Source organism: Molothrus ater, chromosome 19, assembly GCF_012460135.2.
Source record: "Molothrus ater isolate BHLD 08-10-18 breed brown headed cowbird chromosome 19, BPBGC_Mater_1.1, whole genome shotgun sequence".
Classification (NCBI taxonomy): domain Eukaryota; kingdom Metazoa; phylum Chordata; class Aves; order Passeriformes; family Icteridae; genus Molothrus; species Molothrus ater.
The window spans coordinates 4,599,459-4,621,708 of record NC_050496.2 but is presented as its reverse complement, the minus strand read 5'-3'; the positions used below and the strand labels follow the sequence as shown (position 1 = coordinate 4,621,708).

General features: G+C 58.5%; 1 protein-coding gene across 1 annotated transcript; it reads right to left on the bottom strand.

Annotated features, from left to right (window-relative positions):
* Window positions 1–1,667: 1,667 nt before the first annotated feature.
* On the bottom strand, window positions 1,668–21,861 carry RHBDF2 (rhomboid 5 homolog 2). Its single transcript, XM_036394593.1, has 19 exons — window positions 21,807–21,861; window positions 11,715–11,821; window positions 9,985–10,140; window positions 9,787–9,893; window positions 8,736–8,928; window positions 8,452–8,664; window positions 7,685–7,810; window positions 7,219–7,352; window positions 6,774–6,986; window positions 6,535–6,646; window positions 6,111–6,185; window positions 5,622–5,783; window positions 4,930–5,030; window positions 4,469–4,532; window positions 4,255–4,349; window positions 3,974–4,049; window positions 3,503–3,603; window positions 2,750–2,903; window positions 1,668–2,167 (listed from the first exon to the last, which is right to left on the bottom strand). Exons 3-19 carry the CDS (start codon window positions 10,114–10,116, stop codon window positions 1,748–1,750), a joined length of 2,478 nt encoding a protein of 825 aa, XP_036250486.1. The 5' UTR covers window positions 10,117–10,140; window positions 11,715–11,821; window positions 21,807–21,861; the 3' UTR covers window positions 1,668–1,747.
* Window positions 21,862–22,250: the final 389 nt, after the last annotated feature.

Genomic DNA, 22,250 nt, shown 5'->3' with positions numbered 1-22,250 from the left:
ACCCTGGGGCATCTCAGCCTCAGGGGAGAAGGGGCAAATCCAGCCTCAGGTCATTCAGTGAAGGGTGGGATAAAGGCAGGGGTGACTCTGCCCTCAGGCTGGCTCCATGGAACCTCCTGATCCTAGGGTTTGGCTTTTCCTTCTGCTTGAGACCCTCCAAACCCTGTCTCCTCCCAGGGAGGGGTTTGAGTGGCCCCTCAGGACACCAGCCCAGCTTGTCCTCCCTCCCTGCCACACCAGCCATCACCAGAACAACCAGAACCCCCTAAAAGTGCTCCATCCCCACCCCTAAGAAGGGAGGAGAGGCCTTGTGCATCTCATTAAATACAGGTAGAAATTTATTAAGGATGGGGGAAACCCACAGCTTTTTAAAAAAGTATCAAAAAGAGACAAATGAGGTGAAGTGTCTGTCTTTGGCTGGAGCAGCAACTGGAGGGACAGAGTGGGGCTGAAAACTGGCCCAGGGTAGAGGGAGGGCTGCAGGGACGGATGCAGATGCTCCTGGGCTCACTCAGCAAGTGGTTGTGGAGTGGGAACCAGGCTCTCAGAGCCTTGAATATTCATCCCAGGACATCCTAAGTGGGGCATTCCCACCTGCCCCCACTTAAAAGCATTGAGGCCTCCAGCACCAAAGCAACACATCTCAGGGGAGAGACAGCCTGGCACCAGCCTGGGTCCAAACCAGCCCAGAGGGGTCACCTGGACCCCAGGAAGGACCTGCCTTCGTGCCATGGCTGGTGGTGAGGAGGAGGAGGAGGAGGAGATGCTGGGGAGAGCAGCCCAGGGCTGGGGGCAGGTGGGACTGTGCAGCCTTGGGCAGGGAGAGGGAAGGTGACAGCCCCATCCTGCACTTCTCCACCTGACCAGCACCACTGGAGGAAGGAAAGGCTGCCTGGGCCTCCATGCTTTGAAAAAGGGAGAAGGGAACTAGCAGGGACTCAAGGCAGAAGGGGGGAGCACCGACAGCTCCCTGAGAGGTCTGTGGGCTCCAGAAGCAGCCACAGGAGCCTCCCAGGGGGATTTTCTCCATGTCTGCCTCCCACCATGGCACTATAAACACAGTCCTTGCCACTCCTCCCCTTCCAAAAGGAGAATTTCATGGAAATAAGGGAAGGAAAAGCCCCCTGCCCCAAGTCCTGCCTCTCCATCCAGTGAGGAGCCAGGCAGGAAGGCACAAGCCTCCTTGGGGACCTCAGGGGGAACAGGACTGAAAAATATCTTTGAAGCTCAGCCCTGAACATCTTGGAGCCACGACAGAGACTCCAGAGAGCCCAAAAGGGGGAAACTCTGGGCCTAAAGAGCTGTGGATAAAAAGTGCCCCTGCAAAAAGGGGGTTGTGTTCACAGTATGAGCTGCAGCACTGCAGGGCACCAGGGTGGGACGGGGCCCCAGGCAGGCAGGGGCACAGGCTGGAGACTTCAGCAACTTCACCCCAGGACTGGCAGTCCAGCCTGGCCATGGACACACCAAAATCCCGCTTCCCTTAGCCCTTTCCCCACACAGGCAGCAGCCAGAGTCAGTCCCCAGGCCAGTTATGGCTTTCCAGCATCAGGAGGGAGCCCCAAAGGGGTTCCAGGCAGGGCTGGCTCAGCCCTGCATCCCCAGCACTGAGCAAGGGGTACCCCAAACCCACCCTCCCTGAGGATGGAGCCATGCCCAGAGTCTGCCCCATCCTGGAGCAGCCACCAGCACGTCCCACAGGCTTGGCAGGACCCACCCTGTGGGAAACACGGCCCGTCCAGCAGGGTCAGTGCAGGACCTGCTCCAGCTCGTACTTCTCACAGAACTTGCTGGTGAAGGGCAGGCAGGTCAGGTACTCCACCCAGCGCCAGTTCACGGGGTACACGTAGAGCCACACCACCAGCGAGGCAAAGAGCCCCAGGAAGACCAGCAGGGACACGATGATCATGGCCCGCTTGCGCAGCTTGTCCACCGTGCCGAAGGTGATGTAGGGCAGGAAGGCGAAGGACAGCAGGAGCCCGCTCAGGAAACCAAACAGGTGGGCAATGTTGTCGATCCAGGGCAAGAGGCCACAGATGAAGAGGAAGAGGACGATGCCGAAGAGGTTGAGGAAGGCTTTCCAGGGTTTCTCCAGCACTTGCCAGCTTTGGAAGAGTTCCACGAAGAGGCAGGCCAGCAAGCCGAACTGGGAGCCGGCAGGGCCCACCTGCAGGGATGGGGGAAGTCAGGGCTGGGCTCTGTGTCACCCCAGACACACCCTGTGTCCCCCAGGGATCATCTCCTCCCCTAGCAAAGCACATTTGGCTCCTGCATCCCCGTGCAGGATCCTGCATGGGGCTCAGGGGTGGGAGCCCTGGCACAGGATGAGGAGGGGAGCAGGGTGGTGCTGTTTTGGCAGAGCTGGCACTTTCTGTGACTCAGCAGCCAGACAGCATCAACCCCTCACAGACCACAGCCCCATCCTGGCACACCTGTGGGGGGATTAGGGCCCTTGGCATGATCTCATTTAAAGGCTGACAGGGTTTGGCTGGCAGCAGATTAGCCATCTGCCTGCCCAGAGACCCCGCACGCTCACGGACACGTGGTGACATGTGACACACATGGCATGTGCCAACACCACACGTGGGGCAGGGACACCCCCTCCTCCTCTCCCTGCAGCAAACCCTGCCAGGGGGTGAGAATCTGCTCCAGCCCCTTCCCCAAACCTCTGCCTAGGATGGGGATAGAGAGGCGCATCCTTTGGTCCCTGGGAGCCAACAGGATTTGGGACAGACCCCCAGACCCTCACCTCTGCCCTGTAGGGTAGGAAGATGGCACTGGCCAGGTTTCCCGTGATGCCACTGAGGATGAAGATGATGGAGATGCGGTGCCAGCCTGCCAGCTTCTCCAGGTCCCGCAGCACTGTCATCTGGAATGTCACTGACACCAGGCAGTGGATGATGCTGGGGGAGAGGCCCTGGGTTAGAGACCCTGCCCAGCCCTCCCACCCAGTGCCCCAGGGCATGACACAGCTCACAAAACACCCCTGTGGCAAACATCTTTGTATGAAAAAGCCTTTCCTTAGGATTTTTCCTCCTGAGAAGCTGAGAGGCCTCAGGAACAAAATGTAAACAATGGTTATCTGCTGCTGTGGAATGCAACAGGTGCATCTGGGATTGGCCCATCTTGGATGTTTCTAATTAATGGCCAATCACAGCCCAGCTGGCTCAGAGAGAGAGTCTGAGACAGCTGCCTTTGTTATCATTCTTTCCTTTCTATTCTTAGCTTAGCTAGGCTTCTGATGAAACCTTTTCTTCTATTCTTTTAGTATAGTTTTAATGTAATATATATAATAATATAATAAATCAAGCCTTCTGAAACATAGAGTCAGATCTCTGTCTCTTCCCTCATTCGAAAACCCCTGTGAACACCATCACACACCCCCACTGAAGGCACCTGTCACAGTCTGGGAGTGCCCTTCCCTCCTCTCTCCCAGCCCATCCTGGTGGGCACTCCAGTGCCCAGTTCCCCCATCCCTGGGGATATGGGGTCTGTGGCTCACCCAGCGTGCAGGAACAGGGACAGCCACAGGCGGTAGAACTGGTCAGGGACCTCCGGGTTCAGGAAGGGCAGGAGCCCACAGACCTCGTCCAGGCAGTGCACCTGCAAAGGCAGCAGGGTCATCCCCAGAGCCACAGGGAGCAGAGGATGGGTCACAGGGATAGGTCACCAATGATGCCATGTGGCAGCTATGAGGGGATTCTGGATGGTGTGGGGCACCCACATTGCCCTGGTGCTGGTAAAGGTGCCCACATTGCTGGTAAAGGTGCCTCCTGCCCCATACCAGCAAGGTGGGCACAACAGCAGGAGCTTGGCCAACAGCTGGGCAAGGCCCTGCACTTTGCATCATTCCTGCTCACACCCATCCCAACCATGTCCCATTCCTGGCAGGACACTCTGAAGCCCTTTGGCATCAGCATGGCTGCTGGCATTGTATCCCACACGCCCTGCATGCCTCCCTGGCCCTGCTCACCTGCGAGCAGAGCGTTGCCTCCTCGTGGAAGTAGCCGTGCATGAAGTCGCAGTACTCCCGCGTGGTGATCTCACAGCTGCCAGGGGCAGGAGGGGGCTCATGGGGGCAGGGCACACTCAGGACACCCCTGAGCATCCCCCTCTGCTCCCAGCCTGCTGCCGCTGTGCTTCCCACCCCCCAGGCTCTGTAACCCCCCACCAGGCACAGCTCTGGACCCTGATGGGACAGCACGAGGCAGGAGTGCAGAGGGGGGAGCCAAGCCAGGTGCCCCCTTTGCCCACCTGCCCTTGGTGCCAATGCAGCAGGGCCTGCCCTTGATCTCGCAGTCCAGGTGGGCAAAGCCCGTGTGGTTGGTTTTGGTCTCGTAGGTGCAGATCTAGGAGCAGGAGGGAAAGGAGCCCTGGTCAGAGCCCATCCCAGGGCTGTCCCTGCTGACCCCTTCCAGGCTCACTGCCACCATGGAGCCACCAGCTGATGGTGGCACCAGGCTCTCACCGGCCACTTGGTGATGTCATCTGGCCACACATGGGGTGGGTTGGACGCAGGCTCCTCACACGTCCTGGCAGGAAGAGGGGGGTGAGTCGGGTGGGTGCCCCCAACACATCCCCCTGCAGACCAGTAACCCCCTCAGGCACAGACAGCTCTGGGACCTGCCTCGATCCTGCCCACCCGTGGGTGCCCCACAACACCCCACAGCAGCTCCTTCTGCAGCTGAACCCTCAGAACTCAGAGCTGTTGGACAACCATGCCCATGGATGTTCCCATCCCAGCAGGACAGGCCCAGCCTCAGTTTCCCCATTGATTCCCTCTTCTTTATCACTCTCCTTGTGTGCAAAAATCTCCCATTCCCTCGGGCAAGAGGATTCAAGGTATCCCAGCTGGAAAGGCAGCCCCTTCTGCCGTGTCCCACACACAGCCAGGTGACAGGGCCACCTCCACCCAGCTGCTATGTCTACCTGGGGTCCTGATGACACACTGCCCCCGAGGTCCTCTTCTCTCCCGAGCCCATGGCTGGCGCGTTGCTGCCTGGCCACTTGATGAACGTTGCCAGCGTCTCCTGCAGGGAGCATGGAGACACTGAGGATGCAGCAGGGAATGCGTGGCTCTGATATATGGTCTCCTTGAGCCAGGTCTCATAAGCTCTTGGAGATCTATATCACACCCAAGATAGCTCAGCTACCTTAGAAGGCATAAAATCAGCAGGATGGCTTCTGTGGTAGTGTTGGAAATAGAAAAGTTTTAGTAAAAGGCAAAATAACAAAATTCCTTTGAGAGAAAAACTGAGCCTGGTGCAACAGGCTCTTGCTCCTTCCTGGTAAAACACCTCACAAAAGCCATTAGTTTCTTTGTTCTCTTCTTTTTCTAGTAAATTGCTCAGGTGGGACGTTTTGGCTCCTGTCCAATTGGCTATCCTTAAGTTTGAGGTGAAGCCCCCCAGGTCCTATGAGGTGTATTTTTACCTAATCGAGGAGAGAAACTTCTGGGCTCTTTTCCTTTTCAAAGAGACCAAGGATAGTTTGGTCACTCTGTCAACAGGGGGCACATTCCAACACGGCTCTGACCGCACCTGCATCCTGCCCAGGGGCAGTGCAGGGCTGACACGGTTTCCCCAGGGATCCGCAGCCCTTCCCACGGCAGGGGCACGCACCGAGCAGTCCTGGGGCAGGGTCTGGATGCAGCCGGAGTTGTCGTTCTGGACACAGCAGCCGGAGCCCCGCTCCCGGTCCCGCTCGCGCTGGATGAGCCGCTCCACCTGCCGGTCCTTCCGGATGCACGGGGAGAACTTGGCTCCCAGGTGGATCAGGTCAATCTGGCAGGGAGATGCCAGTAAAGGGGATTTGTCTGTGCACCTCCCTTCGCTCCAGCTATCCCCAGGGAGAGTTTAGCAGGGCCAGGGGGTCTCCACAGGCAATAGACAAAGGTCTCTGTCATCCCAGTGGAGGGAAAGCAGCACCATCCCACTGTGATGACACATGTCCCAGTGGGATGGGGGCCTGGGACAGCAGGCTAGAGTGAGGAAGTCAAGCTCTGCTCCCCTGAGGAGAGGAGCACAGCAGAGAACCCCCTCAGCTCAGGGCAGGGGAAAGCAGAGGGCAGAGCCTGAGACCAGGGGCCAAGGGTCTGGCAGGGCTCTTACCGAGCTGGGCCCAATCCAGAAGTTTTCCTGCTGGATGTACTTGACACTCTCGTAGACACCCTTGTTCCTCAGCACCTGCCAAGAGAGGCCAGGGTCAGCTCCCACTGAAGGGACCAGTGCTGAGGGGGGGCACCCCTGTCTCCCTCCACTCAAAAGGGGCTGAGCAGCCCCTTCATCCGAGGGGAAGGGCTGTGGGTCCCACCAGCAAGGCAGGAGAGACAGCTCTGCTCCCACCACATATTCTGCTGCAACACGGTGCTGCTGGTCCCCTTGCCCTGGCCATTGCACAGAGCTTCTCAAATGCTGGCTCCCAGTGTCCCATGGTGTCACGCTCCCACAGGATGCTCCCAGTCCTCACAGAGAGCATGACACCATGGGACACTGGTGGTTACAGTCCCCCCTGAAGGATGGCTCTTAAACTTACTAACTCTGTCGTCACGTGCTGGGCGAAGCCAATGGGGGCGATGCCGTAGGTGCCGATGACCAGCAGGGTGATGAGAATGTGCACAAAGGTGATCCAGTACGTGAAATACGGCCTGGAGGGGGACAGGACCCGAAACTGGAGCTGGTCAAAGATCTCTGGGCAAAGGGACACTGCAGTCCCCCAACACTGAGGGGGACACACATCCGAGTGGGGGTGTCCCTGCTGTCGGTGCCCCTCACCGGTGGCTGTCGGTGATCTCCAGCTGGGACTGCACGATGCTGCTCAGGCTGCGCCGGTAGGTCCTGTTCAGCCACTTGCCCACCACGCCCAGCCCGTAGTAGCGTTTCTTGCGGTCGAAGGCGAAGTGCTTCACTTTGGAGGCGATGCGCCGGCCCCGCCGCGGAGCCGCGCCCGCACCGCCCGGCACCGAGGCCAGCCGGGCACCCTCCCGCCTGGTGAGGGAGGAGAAACCCATCACACCTCCCAAAAGGACCAGCTGAGAAACACCCCATGGCCAGAGCTATGCCCTGAGGTGAGGCTCTGAGCACCTCCTGGCTTCATTCTCCCAGGATCATCATGGAAGTGCCCAGTGCCCACAGCAGGGACAGCTGTGGACATTGTCCTGCCTGCAGCAGGGCACCTGGGCAGCCTCGGGGGCAAGACCTGCTGAGGGCTGGTACTCACGGGGTGGACTGCTCCACTTCAGGGGACACCCTGGCTTCCTCTGCCACCTGGTGCATGCGTAAGTACGTGGCTGATAGAGGAGGTGACTCAAAGACGTCATCGGGCATGGAGTACGTCTCATCGTGCATGTCCATCTGGAAAGGGGATGGATTGAGTCCTTGGATGTGTGTGATGGGTCAGAAACTGATGGAGCCCACACCCCCTGACTCAGCATTCCCCTGGCCAGGGGGAGTGGGTGATCCCCAATGACACTCCACTAATGGCCCATCACAGGGTGTGAAATGTGCCTACATGGCAATATCACTCTCTGTCACACCCAAGGGCCATCACCAGGGCTGGGGCACAGCAGCCACCGATGCCTCTGTCACTGCTGGGTCCTCGTGAGAACCCTGCTGCACACCCAGCCCCCTGTGCAGGGCACTGGCACGCGCCCCAGCTCCAGCAGTCAGCATGGAAAGGTGCTTGCCTTACTGAAGAAGGACGAGTCCAGGGTATCAGCAGCATCCACCATGTCGTCGTCCATGAAGCTGGGGTACAGGAAGCTCCTCTTGCTCCTCTGCTTGGGAGCCAGTGGCTCCAGGACAGAGCGCCCCTTTGGCAGCACAAACAAACGAAGGTGAGCAACCAGAAGCCCTCAGTTTTTGCAGCACTGAGGGTTTCTCAGATCTTCCCTCTCCAAAGCCAAGTGGCAAGGATTAAATCCCAATCAGCCACCATAGCCCCTCGTGTGGGGAGGAACTGGCAGAAGATGCTGCCTTTAGTCCCTCAGAATCCACACTGAACCATGGCCAAGTTAGTCAGCACGACAAGTGACCTCTGAATTCATCTGGTCTCATAACCACAAACCCATCCCCAAGATTTGCCCAGGGCTCCTCAGAACCAAGAAAATTGCTGGAGAGGTTTCATTGCCCCTCAGCAAGGGAACCCAAAAGTTGGGTTTTTTTCTCAGATTGTCCAATTTCCACTAGCCCACCACCCCCAGGGGGTCAGGTTTCACTGCCCCTCAGCAATGGAACCTGAAAGTTGTTTTTTTCTCAGATTGTCCAATTTCCACCAAAACTTCTACTTTTAAGTAGCACTTAGGTTAAAAAAACCAATCTCCCCCTCAAACCCACCCTGGAGAGACAGCAATCTCCATGCACAGCAAACAGCCAAGAAACAAAACGATGGGTGAAGGACAGAACTGAAACCCAGCTTAGGAAGGTGATCCCCCCTCACACTCCTGAAACTCACACGGAGGAGAGCTGCAGCCGCCTTGAAGCTCATGTGGGCCACAGACTCCCTCTTCCTGCGCGGCAGGCGGCCGTAGCCCGAGCGGATGCTGTTGAAGGAGGCCAAGGAGACCACGCCGGGGGTGAGCGGGGGCAGCACGTGGTGCGGCGTGTGGGGACGGTCGGTCTCATCAGGATGGCGGAAGGGACGGCCCCTGGCCAGCGGGTCCACGATCTGCGGGAGGGAAGAGCTGTCAGCGCTGGGAGAGCGAGGCTGGCAGTGGGACCCCTCACCCCGAGCTCTACCTTGGGCATCTTGGCGGGCTTGGGCGACTCGCTGGCTTGGAAGGAGGGCACCTCCTGGCTGGGCAGCTCCATGTCGCGATAGGCAGGCTTCAGCTTGCCGTACCTCATGCTGCAGTGCTGCAGGCTCTTGCGCTGCCACTGCTGCCGCTTCCCCTCCCAGTCGCTGCTGACACCGAACCACTGTGCTGTGCCCCTGGACACGGGGTGGGCACAGCTGTCACACAGCTGGCCCCCCACACCATGTACCACCATTGCACCCAGCCATCCCCTCTGCAGGGTGGGCACAGCTGTCACACAGCTGGCCCCCCACACCACGTGCCACCATTGCACCCAGCCATCCCCTCTGGCAGGTGCTTGGGGTGTCTCAGCCCAGCCTGCAGCAGGGCAGTTTTGACCTGGCTATGGGTCAAAGGTGAGAGGAATAGTGGATTTGTCTTTACAATCCAGCTGTGGGTCTGCTGGTAGATAAAAGTAGCACTGGGAGATAAAAGAAACAATGGGAAGGGTTCCACTGATTGATGAATGGAAAAAGATGTTTGCTTTTACAAATAAACTTTAGGTTTGCTGATAAATAAAATTAGACATTGAAAAATGAAAGAAACAATGGGGAAGAAAAACCCCTAAATTCCATAAGAATTAAAAATTAAAAGGGAGGGTTATACATTGGAGGGAAATCTTTGGTATCAGGTGTATCGCGGAGTCTGTACCTCTCAAGTACCTCAGCCAATGGGGAAAGAGAGAAGGGAAATGTGGCCAGGAAATTGGGATAAAAAGGAGCTGCATCCTCCAAATATTTGAGAGATCCCAGGGGAATGCCCCATGACCTCTCCCTTTATTTGAATAAAGCCAGAAAGGACTCCTCTGTCTCCTTTCGCACATAAACCTCTGGTGTTTGTGGATTAATTTTCTTAACAAAGGGATGTGGAGGAAAGTGATTCTTGCACTCCTTTCTGAGACAAAACCCTCCAGCCCCACCCCAAATCCTCTGGCAGCACCCACAATGTCCCCCTGTGAGTGATCCAGCCCCGGCTGGAGCCCAGCCCGCCCTCACTTGCGGATGCTCTGGGACAGGGATGTCTGCCGGCGGAAGCCGGGCCGGCGCTCCGGGCGCGGCTCCTGCAGGCTCTTGCTCTTGCGGTACACGGGCACCTTGGGGGGCTGGAAGGCAGAGCAGGGGGGCATCAGGGACACGATGGCACCTGGCAGCCCCCCAGGCCCAGCGTGGGACAGGCACAGCTGCAGCCCTCACCTCCTTGCGGGCGCCATCCTCCTCGGCCTCGCGGGGCGGGATGACAATGGACAGGTTCGGGGGCTTCTTGCTCTGCAGGCGGCTGCTGCTGCTGCTGGAGCGGCTGCCCCCGTTCTTGTCCCCGGCTGACATCTCCAGCTGGGGGTGGCTGGCAGGCTGGCAGAGTGCAGGGGATCAGCCACAGGGGGAGAAGGGTTCCCCCAGGAGCTTGTGTGTGAGGAAAGGCTGGGTCTCAGTAAGAGATGGGGCCTCATCAGTGGGACATCACCAGACTGAGTGCCCTGAGCCCTGGCTGTGCTGGTGAGACCTGGCCATCATGAACGCAGCTGCTGCATCCCCAAAACCCACATTCCTTCCCTGGGTTTGGGTGGGTAGCAAGGCTTACATCACTCCCAGACCCCCAGGGGTCACCAACACCATCCCTTCACCTGCTGGGTGTAGGGCAGGGGTGGCAACAGTGACCAGGTCAGAGCATCCCCATCATCCCAGCACATGCCAGTGGGACACCCAGGCTTCACACCCCGCCTGGATGAGCCTGACCATGTGCCTTGGAAATATGGGGCATCCCAGCAAGCCCTGCCAGGCCCACGGCACACAGCTGCAGCACAGGGAACACCAGCATGCCCAGTCTGGCAAGGGAGCCAAGGGGAGATAGCAGGGGATGTGTGCAAGGAGCTCCTCTTGCCTGGGCAGGGGGGGAAGAGAGGGGATGCACAAGGCCTGAAAACACCTGATCCACATCCCCACATGCACCACAGCTCCCATGTGGACCTGTCACGTGTTGGCATGCCCCATGAAGGGGAGATGCAGGACATTCCCCTCTGGCACGTGCATGCACACCAGGCTGGGAGACTGAATCCTCCCTGGCACCATGTGCAAGGAGAGGGAAGCTTAGCAGCCAAGACGTGGTTAATTCCTCAAGAAATCCCCTCCCAAGGGTCCCTGCAGCCAGCTCTATCAGGCAGGGCCTGCTTTGCAGGAAAAGTAATTCCATCAGAGTGCAGGAGAACAAGTCCCAGATCCTATTAGGGACTATGAGGGCAATCAAAAGGGAGGCACAGCCTTCTCTGACCTCTTCTGCTTGACCATGTGCCAGTGCCCAGGGGACTCACACAGGTCTCACAAGCATCTCTTGTCCCCTGGGACAGTCATGGCCATGGGAATGGTGTCACTTGCCACATTTGCACAGTGCCACTGGCTGCAAAATGCCAGCTTGATCCACAGGCCTGGTTCTTCTCCCTGCCCAAGATCCCAATGACCAGACTCCTACAGCTCTGCTCTCCTTAGGCAACACCACTTGAGCAACCAGATGAGTGACTGAGATCCCACCAGCCCCTTCTGCAACAGGATCCCATTGGCAACCCGTTCCCACAGCAAGAGGCAGGGACAGGGACACTTTTGCAGCTCCCTTGGCACTTGGAGTCCTGAACACAACCCTCCCCTCAGACCACACCACAAGCAAAATCTGGCTTAAGCAGCATGGGGTGCCCAAGGGATCAGCTTCATGGGGATGCAGGAGTCCAGAACCAGCTCCCCAGGGAGGGGAAAGCCTGGAGTGGGCAGCACTGGCAGGAATTGCTGCCCTCCATCAGCTCCTGGGCCATGTGATAGTCTGCTCCTGCACTAAAATGGGTGCTGGGCTCCCTCTCCAGCACCAAGCTGGGAGCAACCAATTCCCAAATATCCCCTGGGGGCTCAGCCAGTGCTGGTCCCCACAAGGGTCTCCTCACCTCATAAGAGTGACAGGGATCCTGTGCAGTGATGACAACACCCACAGCAGCCTTCCTCTGCCTCCGTCCTTCACACACGGGAGCTCTGGGACGCAGCCGAATTCCTCCTGTGGGGAGAGGCTGGGATGAAAAACCACTCGTGGGAAAGCAGGCAAGGGCTGCAGGAGCATTCTGGCAGAGGGAGAGCTGAGCTCAGTGCTCCCCAGACCCTGGGGACAGGGCTGCAGGTGGCTGGACACCAGGGACAGGGATCAGCCACTGGCACAGTGCAGCAGCAGGAGGAAAAGCCCCCATTTACAGCAGTGCTCCACGGCAGGGAATAGCACGGGCAGGCAGCGAGTTTTGGAGTTTTCCCCTGCTGCTGCTTTCCTGGCTCTCAGGAAGCAAGACACCCAGGAAGAGCAGGCATGGACTATGTGTGCCTCACTGGGTATTTCATAGCTGCTAAACTGGGAGAGTGCCAGCCCCAGCAAGTAAAAGTTTCCATCCCATTGGTGAGCTGGAGGCTCTGTTTGTTTTCCTCCCAGGGCAGCCAGCAGTGAGCCCGAGATGGCAGCTGCTCTGGAGAGCTGGGAATGGGAACACACTGGGCTCAGAGCAATCCCTGGGGCACCCTCATCCTCCTCCAGCTCTGAGGAATGGCTCTGACTGGTAAGAAGCACAGAGATTGGAGCCAAATTCTTACACCCCCATCCCAAAATCCCATCCCCAACTGCTCCCATTGTAGGAGTGTCAGGGGGTAGCACGGTCGAGACGGATGGAGACGAGAGATCTCTGCAGCCAGGTCTGGAACTTGGGGTTTATTGCAAAGGGCCTGGGTGCAGGGCCCTGCTGGGAGCTGCCAGCCACAGCTCAGAGCAGGCCCGAGAGAAGAGAGGGGGAGAGAGGATGAGAGGGTAAGAGAGTAAGAGAGCAAAGTTCCTGTTGCAATACCATAAATCTTCTTCTGTGCTGAATATTCTAAGTCTCACTAACCAATCTAGTGTACAATGTACAAATTCTATAGCATTTACATACAGCCTATAAGAATCATTACATTCCCACACTGTGTTACATTTTAAACCCTAAAATCTCCTCTTTGGACCCCTTCTGCCAAGCTGGCAGGGTCTGCTCTGACCCTTGGGCCTGTCTGCAAGCAGAGGGTGTTGTTTCACCAAAAGGGGATCACCTTCAGTCCAGCCACACCACTGTTTTCCAGTTGTTCAGTAACTGAGGGATCCCAAAGCTTGCTTTCATTTCAATCTCGCTCATAGTTTCTATAGTCTCAAAATCTTTTACCAGGCAATCATATTTGTAAGGCTTTCCTGTTTCATCTTCCCCAACACCCATCACACCCCGGACAGCCCCAGATCTCTGTGCTTCCCAGCAAAGCAGGTTTGCTGCATGTGTAAAATCCTGGCCTGGCTTCCCCCCAGCTCCCCAGGCAGAGGGTGGAGGGCTGGACTGGCCTCTCCCGAGGTGACTCAGGCCAGGGGAGCTGGCACAGCCTGGCTGGCACCTGCTGTCCTGTCACGGTCACGCGGCCGCAGCGCCGGTCACGGCTCTGTGCCTTGGCACTCTTGGCATTGAGAGGGAGGGGGAGGAGGGCAGCAGCCCCCGAGGGCTCAAAGCTCCTTTGCCACACAGCAGCCACCCCCTGAGCACAGATCCTGAGCCACAAGAGCCTTATCCCATGCCAGGCAGAGAAATCCCCATGGGACGGTGCTGGGGAGGTGTTTTCAAGCTCACCACGTGCCTGGTGCTGGTGCCCAAGGCCTCTGGAGCTGGCATGCTTAGCATGGGAATGGGCCAGACAGCGCCTCCATGCACAGACAGCCTGCCCCAGGCTTGGCCCTCCAGATCCCCTGAGGTCCCAGGTCCCCAGGCTTGGCCCTCCAGATCCCCTGGGGTCACAGGTGCCTGTCACCCCCCAGCCCTGGCATGGAGGCTCTGCCACCAGGCTCCCTGCCCGGCGGCCCTGGCATCAGCAGCCCCATCACAGGGCACAGCTCGGCTGCAGGTCCCCAGGGAGGCTCAGCCCAGTCCTTGGACACTGAGGGTGGACGTGGTGGCTTTGTCCTGGGGACAGAAAAAGGAAGTGAGAGGCGACGTGCGGAGCTGACACGGGGGGATGGCTGAGCACGGGCCCTGCTCTGGGGACACGGCAGGTCACAGCAGCAGGAGGGGACTTGGCAGCAGTCCTGAGCTTGGTAGGAGCTGTGCTTTGGGCTGGAAGAAGGGTCCTGGGGCAGCACATTGTCACTTTAGGCTGGAAAAAATCTCCATGCACTGGGGCTGCTGCCATTGTTGGAGTCATAAACGGGCAGGGCATGGAGGGAGGAGCACCAGGTCTGGTTGGTAAGAAGAAATCCCTCACTGTCACCATCTCCCCTCCCAAAGCTCTTGACCAATCAAAGTCACCAAAATCTGACATCCAGCAGCAAGGGACAGCCTGTGCTCCAACAGCAGCACAGGGGTGAAGGCCCCACCCCTTCCCAAGAGGGCAGATGTGCTGGCATCACTGGGGATGAGCCTTCAACCAAAAAAGGCACAAGGAAGATGACCAGGGCTGGCTCCCAACCCCAGGGTGAATCAAACAAGCACTGACCTGAGGAAGCACACCAAGGAAGAAAGTGATGGAAAAAATTGTGTGGTTCATACGAAGTGTCACGGAAGGACACGCTGGGATGGTCCAAGCAACACAAAAGGACCATCAGCAAGGCCAGGTGAGCAGAGCTGGGACAGCCAAGCACAGCCAAGGCACAAGACAGCAGAGATAACCCTGCAGAGCAGCCCTGGCTGGAGTTCTGTTGCCATTGATAAAGCACTCCCTTTCCAAAGAGATGACTACATACGCTTGGACACACAAAGACATTTACTCATTTGTTCTCCCAGATACAAAAAGAGAGAGAGAAACTGAAATCTGTATGCATGCAAATATCAAGGAAAAGATAATAAAAAGCCAGAAGGTCCTCACAGGAACCACAGTCAGAATTCACGTATGTATATGTATGTATGGAAAAATATGCTAAGTTGTTCTTATACATCACATTTGTAAGGTTTCATCTTCTCCAGACTACTGATATTCTGGTTAATAACACCCTAAATTGCCAGATCTTTCAAAGTGTGGAATATGGATGCTTGGAGAAGGATCAGAATCTCTCTCCCCAAGCCTGTTGGCACTGGGGGAAGGGACATTACTGCAATAGCACTGTCTCCATCTGCCACGGTTCAGCTGCAGGAGAAAGCAGCTCTGAGCCACCCAAGGGTGGGGCAGGGAGTGGGACCCCCAGGAGCACCCATCGTACCCTGAGCATGATGAGCCCCAGCTCTTCCTCTCCACCTGCACAGGGCAGGGAGAAAGGGGCCAGCAGTGCCACAGAGCCCCCAAACACCCCCCAGCCTCTGCTGGCACCCAAGAGCCCATCAGGCAGAGCTGCTGCTGCTGCTGCCCATAAATGATTCATGAGCACGTTAAAGACCTCTCTCAAGGCTGGAGCCACGTTAAAAGGTGCTCCCAGTTATTAAGAGCTCCAGATAGGAAACTCAATTTGTGCAGCTGCTCTGAGCATCGAGCTCCTGTGGGCTCACACCCGAGCAGAGACCCAGCACCTTCTCTGCCTCTGCTCCCTTTCAAAAAGCTTTTTACCATTTTGCAGTCTCAAGTTTCAGGGCTGGAGAAAAGGAGCCAAAGCCTAAACAGCTCTTGAAATAAAACCATATTATTGGAGAAAAAAAAGAAAAACACTCCAGTTTTCCTTATGTGTCCCAACCCTGTCACAAGGGAACTGGATGGCAAAACTGTGAGATGCAGGGTTTGGCTCTGAATCTTGAGAGAGGCCCTCTGTGCTCCAGAGGGAATGGTTAGCTGCCCTGTCCCTTATCACTGAGCCACACAGTCAGCACGGACACCCACAGGGGCTTAAATCCAGCCTCCATGCTGGCTGGGGTAGGAAGATGGGTATGGATGAGTGCTGAGATCCCATCTGATCCCCAGGGCGTGCAGGCAGCCAGCACCACCTCACCCACACCACCATTAGAACATCCTCTCCCATTCTCCTCTGTCAGGAGGGACATTGGGCAATGGCAGCAGGTTTGCTGGGCTGGGAGCAGGGCACACCCCAGGAGGAAGGAAAGCAGCTGGGGAGACAGAGCATGGCGGGCGGGGGAGCCACACTGGGGCTGCTGATAAGGAGAGCCCTGCATGGGGACACGGGGACATGGGGACACAGGGACATGGCAGATGGGCTGGGCTTCCCTGCTGCAAGGCCTGGAGAACCAGGAATGTGGCCCTGGGCTCCCTGGCAGTCCTGGGTGACACCATCCCCATGCATGGAGAGGGAAGGATTTGCCTGCAATGCCTGGGAGTGGGTGGAAAAGCCACGTGGAGGATTTCCCACAGCCCATTTCCCATTAATGTTTACCAGAACAAAACCCCCACCCACCCCACTCCCAGCCTGCTGGGGTGGGCAGCAAGTCCTGCTGGGCTGGGGTCCCTCTGTGCCACCCACCCCATGTGTCCCCACACACCCTCCCAGCACAACAGCCCCAACCAGGCAGCCCTGCACAAACCATTCCCTGCTTCTGCAAAGGTGCTGGGAGCTGCTGGAGTGGCTGTGGCTGCACAAGGGGACCCTCAGCCCACTGGCCCCTTCCTCAGGCTGGAGCCCAAGCCAAGTGAGGAACACACACGTGGAGATCTTGGGTCACCCCAGAGGCTTTGGGGACAGCAAAGGGCCAAAGTCTCCACCAGCAGCTCCACTGGTGAATGTGCAGAGGGGTCAGCTGCTCCACAGGCAGGGTCACAGACACACAAGGAAAGCTCTTTTTCATTTTCCCCAGCCTACCAGGACTGATTTAACTTGGTTTTACCTAAGAACTGATTAATTACTTAAATCTACTCCAATTCCTTATTAGCTTGGCTTGAACACAGAGTGCTCAGACATGATGGTGCAAATGCTTCAGCCCTGGCTGCACCTTCTGGAAGGGGCTGAGGGCTCCCAGGTTGGTATTTACCCCAGGGCAGGGGACAGCCTGCCTGCAGGCCACGTGCCTGCCATCCCCATGCTGCAGGTCATTACTGAGCTCACTCCCACTTCCCTCCTGGAAGCAAAATTCTTTGTATGAAAGGTCAGTGGGGCTGGAGGGGACACTCCTCCCTCTGGTTCTTCTGCTGAGCACTCATTCTTCCAGCAGCTCTCAGTGCCAGGGCCCTTGCTGGGCTTCCCCAGGCTCCTGCTGCCTGTTCCAGAGCACACCAGGGCACCCAGGGCAGCACAGGCCTGGCAGAAATGCCCCATATTTACAGAGGGTTCCCCTGCCCTGGGCTCTGGCCATCCCCACGCTGTGTGGGAGGTGGTGCTCAGCCCTGTGCAGGAATTTGGCTCAGCCCAGGGATGAGATGAGCCCTGGGCTCGAGCCCCCTTGGCTACAGCTCCCTATCTCTGGGAACAGACTCCTTATCTCAACACAGCCATTCCAAGGCTTTTAGAAAGTGCTGCTCACCCTGACAGGCCCTGTGCAAAGGGGGAGCCCTGGGTGGACACCAGCAGCCTCCTCCTTTCCCATTCCAGGGTCAGCAGCTCTCTGAGGAGAGGGGAGAAAAGGACCTTGTGGTGTCTCTTTGGGCTGTCATGGTGACACCTCTGCTGGCAGGGGGCTGTCCCCAAACACCCCATTCAGTCTCAGGGCTCCCTGGCCCCAGCACAACTGGGGGAAGCTGCCCCTCCCTCCTCCCAGCCAGCAGCAGCCAAGCGTGGGTGGGCCACTCCTCAGCTTCCTTCCTTTCCCTCCTGATTGCAGGAGGGCTGCAGCACCCAGACCTGCACCCTGCAGGGAAAGCCTGACTGGGAACAGCTCATCCCAGCCAGCACAGTGCAATCCCTGCACAGGGAATCCCACACTCACTGGAACCTGTGCACTGTGATGCTCTTCCCACCACAGCCTCTGCATGGACCTGTGCCAGGCAGGCACTTTGCAGCCTCTCAGCTGCCCAGAGCTGGAGATGGGGTCTCCTCAGCCATCTCCATGCTCCTCCTGCCTGCTGTCCCACCCCTGGGATGCTGCTCCACACAGCCCAGCAGGGGCTGGAGATGCTGCTTTTGAAGGAGCCACCTCCACGTCCTCCCCAGGAGAGCTTGGACTGGGTTAAGCCACCATGTTCAAGAGGTGACTGCTTATGGGATCACCCTTGGAAAAGCTGAATGACAGCAGCACAGCCCAGTGACACGTCCCTGCTCGTTCCACGGGGGAGCTGAGGCCAGGCAGGACACGCCAACACCGAGGGCTGGGGATCCCCTGGCTGCCCATGGTCACAGGGTGACATGGGTCACTCCCAGCCCTGCCTGGCATTCCTGCAGGAATTCCCTTAAAGGAATAACTCCATCAGGCCCCCAGCACAAGCTGCAGCACGACACATGAGGAGTGAAGCCACCCCATGGGGTGGGAGGGGGCAGTGGCACACTGGGCATCTTGGGGGGCACCAGCCACGTCTCTTCTGCCCCAGGTGGGTCTGTCAGGCCAGAGGAATGTCACTTCTAAGCAATGAATCAATAAAACACAAACCAAGAGAGGCTGCTTGAAGGAGGCTCCATTGCCCTGGGAGCTGCAGCAGCTGGAAAAGGTGCCTGGAGATGGGAGGGATGGTCCTGTGGGATGGCTGTAGGGCAGGAGCACCACACACCACCCATCTGGATGGCTCCTCACAGGGCTGGGCATTCAGCACAGAGCCCATCTGCCCTCCATACTGGTGGGTTCCTTCCTCCCACCCAATGTCAGCAGCTTGAGAAAGGGCCAAGAAGATCCCTGGGCACTGTCCTGCTCCCTCCTGTCCCACATCCCACTGCAGCCTCTGGCAGCACAGCATCAAGGGGGTTGGTCCATACCTCACTCCCCCTGCCCCCAAGGCACAGCCACAGCATCAGCCCTGCTCTTGTGCTGCACAAACTGTGCCCCAGGTGACAAGCTGTGGTTTCACTGGACACCCCCGTGCTCTGTGACACCTTTGTGACATTTCATAAGTGGGGACACTGAGGCACTGCCCTACACTAAGGCTCCCTGCCTCCTCACCCTGCAGGGAGCTGGTTCCTTCTCCATCCAAGCCCACACAGCTCTCCCAGTTTTAAGTTCCTAGAGGACAAGGGTGGAGGAGGAAGCCCTCACATGCAAAGCCCACAAATATTTGCTCCCCTGCCCTCCCAGAGCAATTATTTGGGGGTTTCCTCAGTCCTGTTCTCAGCTAATGTGACCAGCACCCCTCAATGCCTGACCTTGGAGTGCGAGTCCCCAAGGATGAGGGGGACACAGGGTCCTGTGTGGCGGGCAAGCAGAGGCCAGGGTTGGCCTGGGGTCCTCCCTGGGTCCATTCTCTACCCTAAATGCCTCATTAAGAGAGCACCCACCAAACAACTGCTTTTTTGTTGTTTTTTTTTTAAAGTAAGAGGGATTAAGTACCAGCGCCAAGGGTTTCCTGCACACCCACCAGCACACACAGAGCTCTCCAGGCTGATTTGGAGGAAATGACCATAGCTCAAAGCACTGCACACCCCCAAATGGCCACAACTCCTGGATGCCTGTAATTAAAAGGGACGGTGCCCACCCTGCTGGGAGCTGGTTGTGTTATCAGACATCTCAGGGCCGGCAGGACAGCGGAAACCGAAAGTCATTAGGCAAAAAGCTCCTCCAGAGGGGGAGAGTTCATGACCCCATCACTTGTGGGCTCATAGAGGTTTAAGTAATTAATTTTTAGCTTTCACTAATTGACTCCTTCAGTGCTGAGCCCCTGACAGCACCAAGCCTGTACTCGCTCCTCCGGGCCAGGTCCCTGCAGGACTCCCAATGCCCACGGGAAATGTGGAAATGCCTCACGAGCCCCATGTTGGTCTGGGCAGCTCTGCAACCTCCCCACCAGCTGGTTCTCCATCACCTGTCTCCTACTTTCTTTGGTAATGAGCTCTGTTCTGATTCCGGGCTTGTCCCAAGGGCTGTTTTCAGCTCAGGAACAACCTAAGGGAAGGAATAAGGATGTATTTGGGGGATCCTAAGGGAAGGAATAAGGATGTATTTGGGGGAATCCTTCAGTTTCACTGTAAGAGCTAAACAGGAGCAGCATCCAAGAACAAAAACAGAACGAGAGGACAGCTGGTCTTTCATCCCAGCTCACATTCCCCAGGTTCCCCAGTGCATCCCAGTGAGTGCATTTTCCCTGAGGCACCCCAGCAGTGCCCTCCCCACCGGATTCACGCCCCCTTGCTCTGCATCCCCATCTCGGAGCTGCTCTCCCGGCATCCACAGGCATCCATTGTTCCTCCCCCCGCTCCGGCAGCGCCGCTCTCACACCCAGCGCTCACACGTGCACGGAGAGACAGCCCCGGGCTCGGCCCCGTCTCGCAGAATCTGCATCAGGGCTCTGTTGTGGTGTCAAACCCCACTCTGTGGTTTGCCCTTTCTCACTCCGGGGCTCGCAGCACCTCCAGGTGTCCCAGCGCAGCTGCAGCGCTGCCATCCCCACGAAGGGAAGTGGTGGATGGTCACTGCTCTATAGCAGGGCTGGCAGAAGCTGCTGGCCACAGGAGCAGCAGCAAAAGGTGCTGATCACCCCATTAACTGCGAAGGAGCTGGGAAGGGCAGAGCCCAGGGAGCCACATGTGAAGCCAGAGCTGACCAGGGTAGCACAGGCAGAGGCAGCTCTGGTTTCTCCCAGGCTCAGCTGCAGCTGAACCCTCCAGCTCATTTTGGAGGTGAGACAATTCCAAACTGGTTATTTCCCACTTGGGAAAAAGGCAGGAGCCAAAGGATGCCGCCTCAGAGGGCACAATGGAGTGAGCTGAGCGGGCAGCGTTTCCTTGCCCAGGACAGCCCTGGCACTGGGGTGGGGGGAGCACTCCCCAATTCCCCAGCTGGGCTGGAGGCTGTGTGCCCAGGGCAGCAGCAGCAGCACGATGAGTTCACCCTGGAAATCCCCAGGAGCAGCCATCCAGGGACTGGGAACGTGCAGGCAGGAGAATGTCCTGGCTCCTCGTGGCACGGATGACGCCACGCTGGGGAAGAAGGCGGACACTTCCTCTTGCCACAGGGACCCGGCGGTGACAACGCAGCCTCTCGGGTCCCCTTCCCCCTGCAGGACGGGCCCGGGGGATGAGTGAGAACTGCAGGGTCTAGATCGCCGTGGGCACCACAGCCTGGCTGTAGGAAACCTGGAAGGACGGTCTCTGCCCAGTCCTGCTGGCCTGGCAGCAAGGCAGGGCAGGATGGGGTAGAGCTCAGCCTCACCCCTCTATCCAAAACCTGGAGGATCAACAGCAAAAATCTGACTAAAATACCCACGCACAGCATCCCTCTGCTCCCGGCGGGATGTACACACGGACGGAGGATGACCCGACCCCTGCTCTGTAAGGATTTTGTTCGCCTGCGAAGCGCTGGTGGCAGCACTCGCCACTCCAGGCAGCACGTGGGAGCGTCCCAGAGCCCGCAACCAAACCCCAGAGCAGCGACAACAACAAAGCCCCGGCGGGCGGGGGTCAGGAGGATGCCCAGGCTCAGGGACCGGCCCCTCCGCCGCCCACCCGGCCTCGCTGCCGCTGCCGAGGGGCGCTGCCAGCCCCGCTCACCTGGGCGGGGGGAAAAGCAGCAAACACAAACAAAAAGCACCCGCCCGCCCGGTTATCGGCGCCAGAAAGTAGGTTAGAGCTTCCCTGCCTGCCTCGGCAGCGGGCAGGGTTTTCTCGCCGGCCGGGTCACCCCGCTGGGACACGCACCCACTTCCCCCTGTGATGGAGAGGAGGAGGAGGAGGAAGAGCCCGGCCCCCGCCATCCGTCCGGATGCCCGCGCTGGAGGCGCCGGGCAGGGCACGGGGCACGGCCCCGGGCAGGGGATGCGCTCCGCGCCCTCCGCCCCGCAAAGTGAGCGGGGTGGGACGGGACAGCCCCCAGCCAGCCGGGCCGGGCCGGGCCGGGCCGGGCCGGGCGGGAGGCGCGGGGCGGAGGAGGAAGCTGGCGGGACGCGGCGCTCACAAAGCAGCAACAAACCGGGCGGTCACGGAGCGAAGCGGCGCGGAGGCACCGGGACCCCCGCCCCGCACTGCTCTGCTCTGCTCCCCTCCTGGCCCCGCTCACCTCGCTCCCGTCCTGCCCCCGGTGCCACTCCCGGTGCCGGTGCCGGTCCCGCGGCAGCGCCGCCGCCTCCACCTGGGCCGGGCGGGGCTGGGGGCGGGCCCGGGGCGGGGCCCGGCGGGGGCGGGGCCCGGGGCGGGGTCTCCTCCCGGGCCCCAGCCGGGGCTCCCCCGGTCCCGCCGGGCCTCGGTCTCATCTATGGGAATCCCCCATGGGAATGAGCCCCTGCGGCCGCCCCGCGGCACCGCCGGTACCGGCACTGCCAGGACTGGGCGCTATCGGGACCAGCCACCATAAGAACTGGTGACCACTTAGAACTGGGCCACCATAAGAACTGGTCACTGTTAGGACTGGGCACTGTTAGGACTGGGCACTATTAGAACTGGCTGCTATTAGAACTGGCTGCTATTAGAACTGGCTGCTATTAGGACCCGTTACTGTTAGGAC

Bases quoted from the DNA above. Each gene is read 5' to 3' on its own strand.
- RHBDF2 (XM_036394593.1), bottom strand. From the start codon at position 10,116: ATGTCAGCCGGGGACAAGAACGGGGGCAGCCGCTCCAGCAGCAGCAGC. The intron at 4,050-4,254 runs GTGGGCAAAGGG...TGCCCCTGGCAG, and splicing joins TGCATTGGCACCAAGGGCAG to CTGTGAGATCACCACGCGGG. The intron at 2,168-2,749 runs GTGAGGGTCTGG...CCATCCCTGCAG, and splicing joins TCCTACCCTACAGGGCAGAG to GTGGGCCCTGCCGGCTCCCA.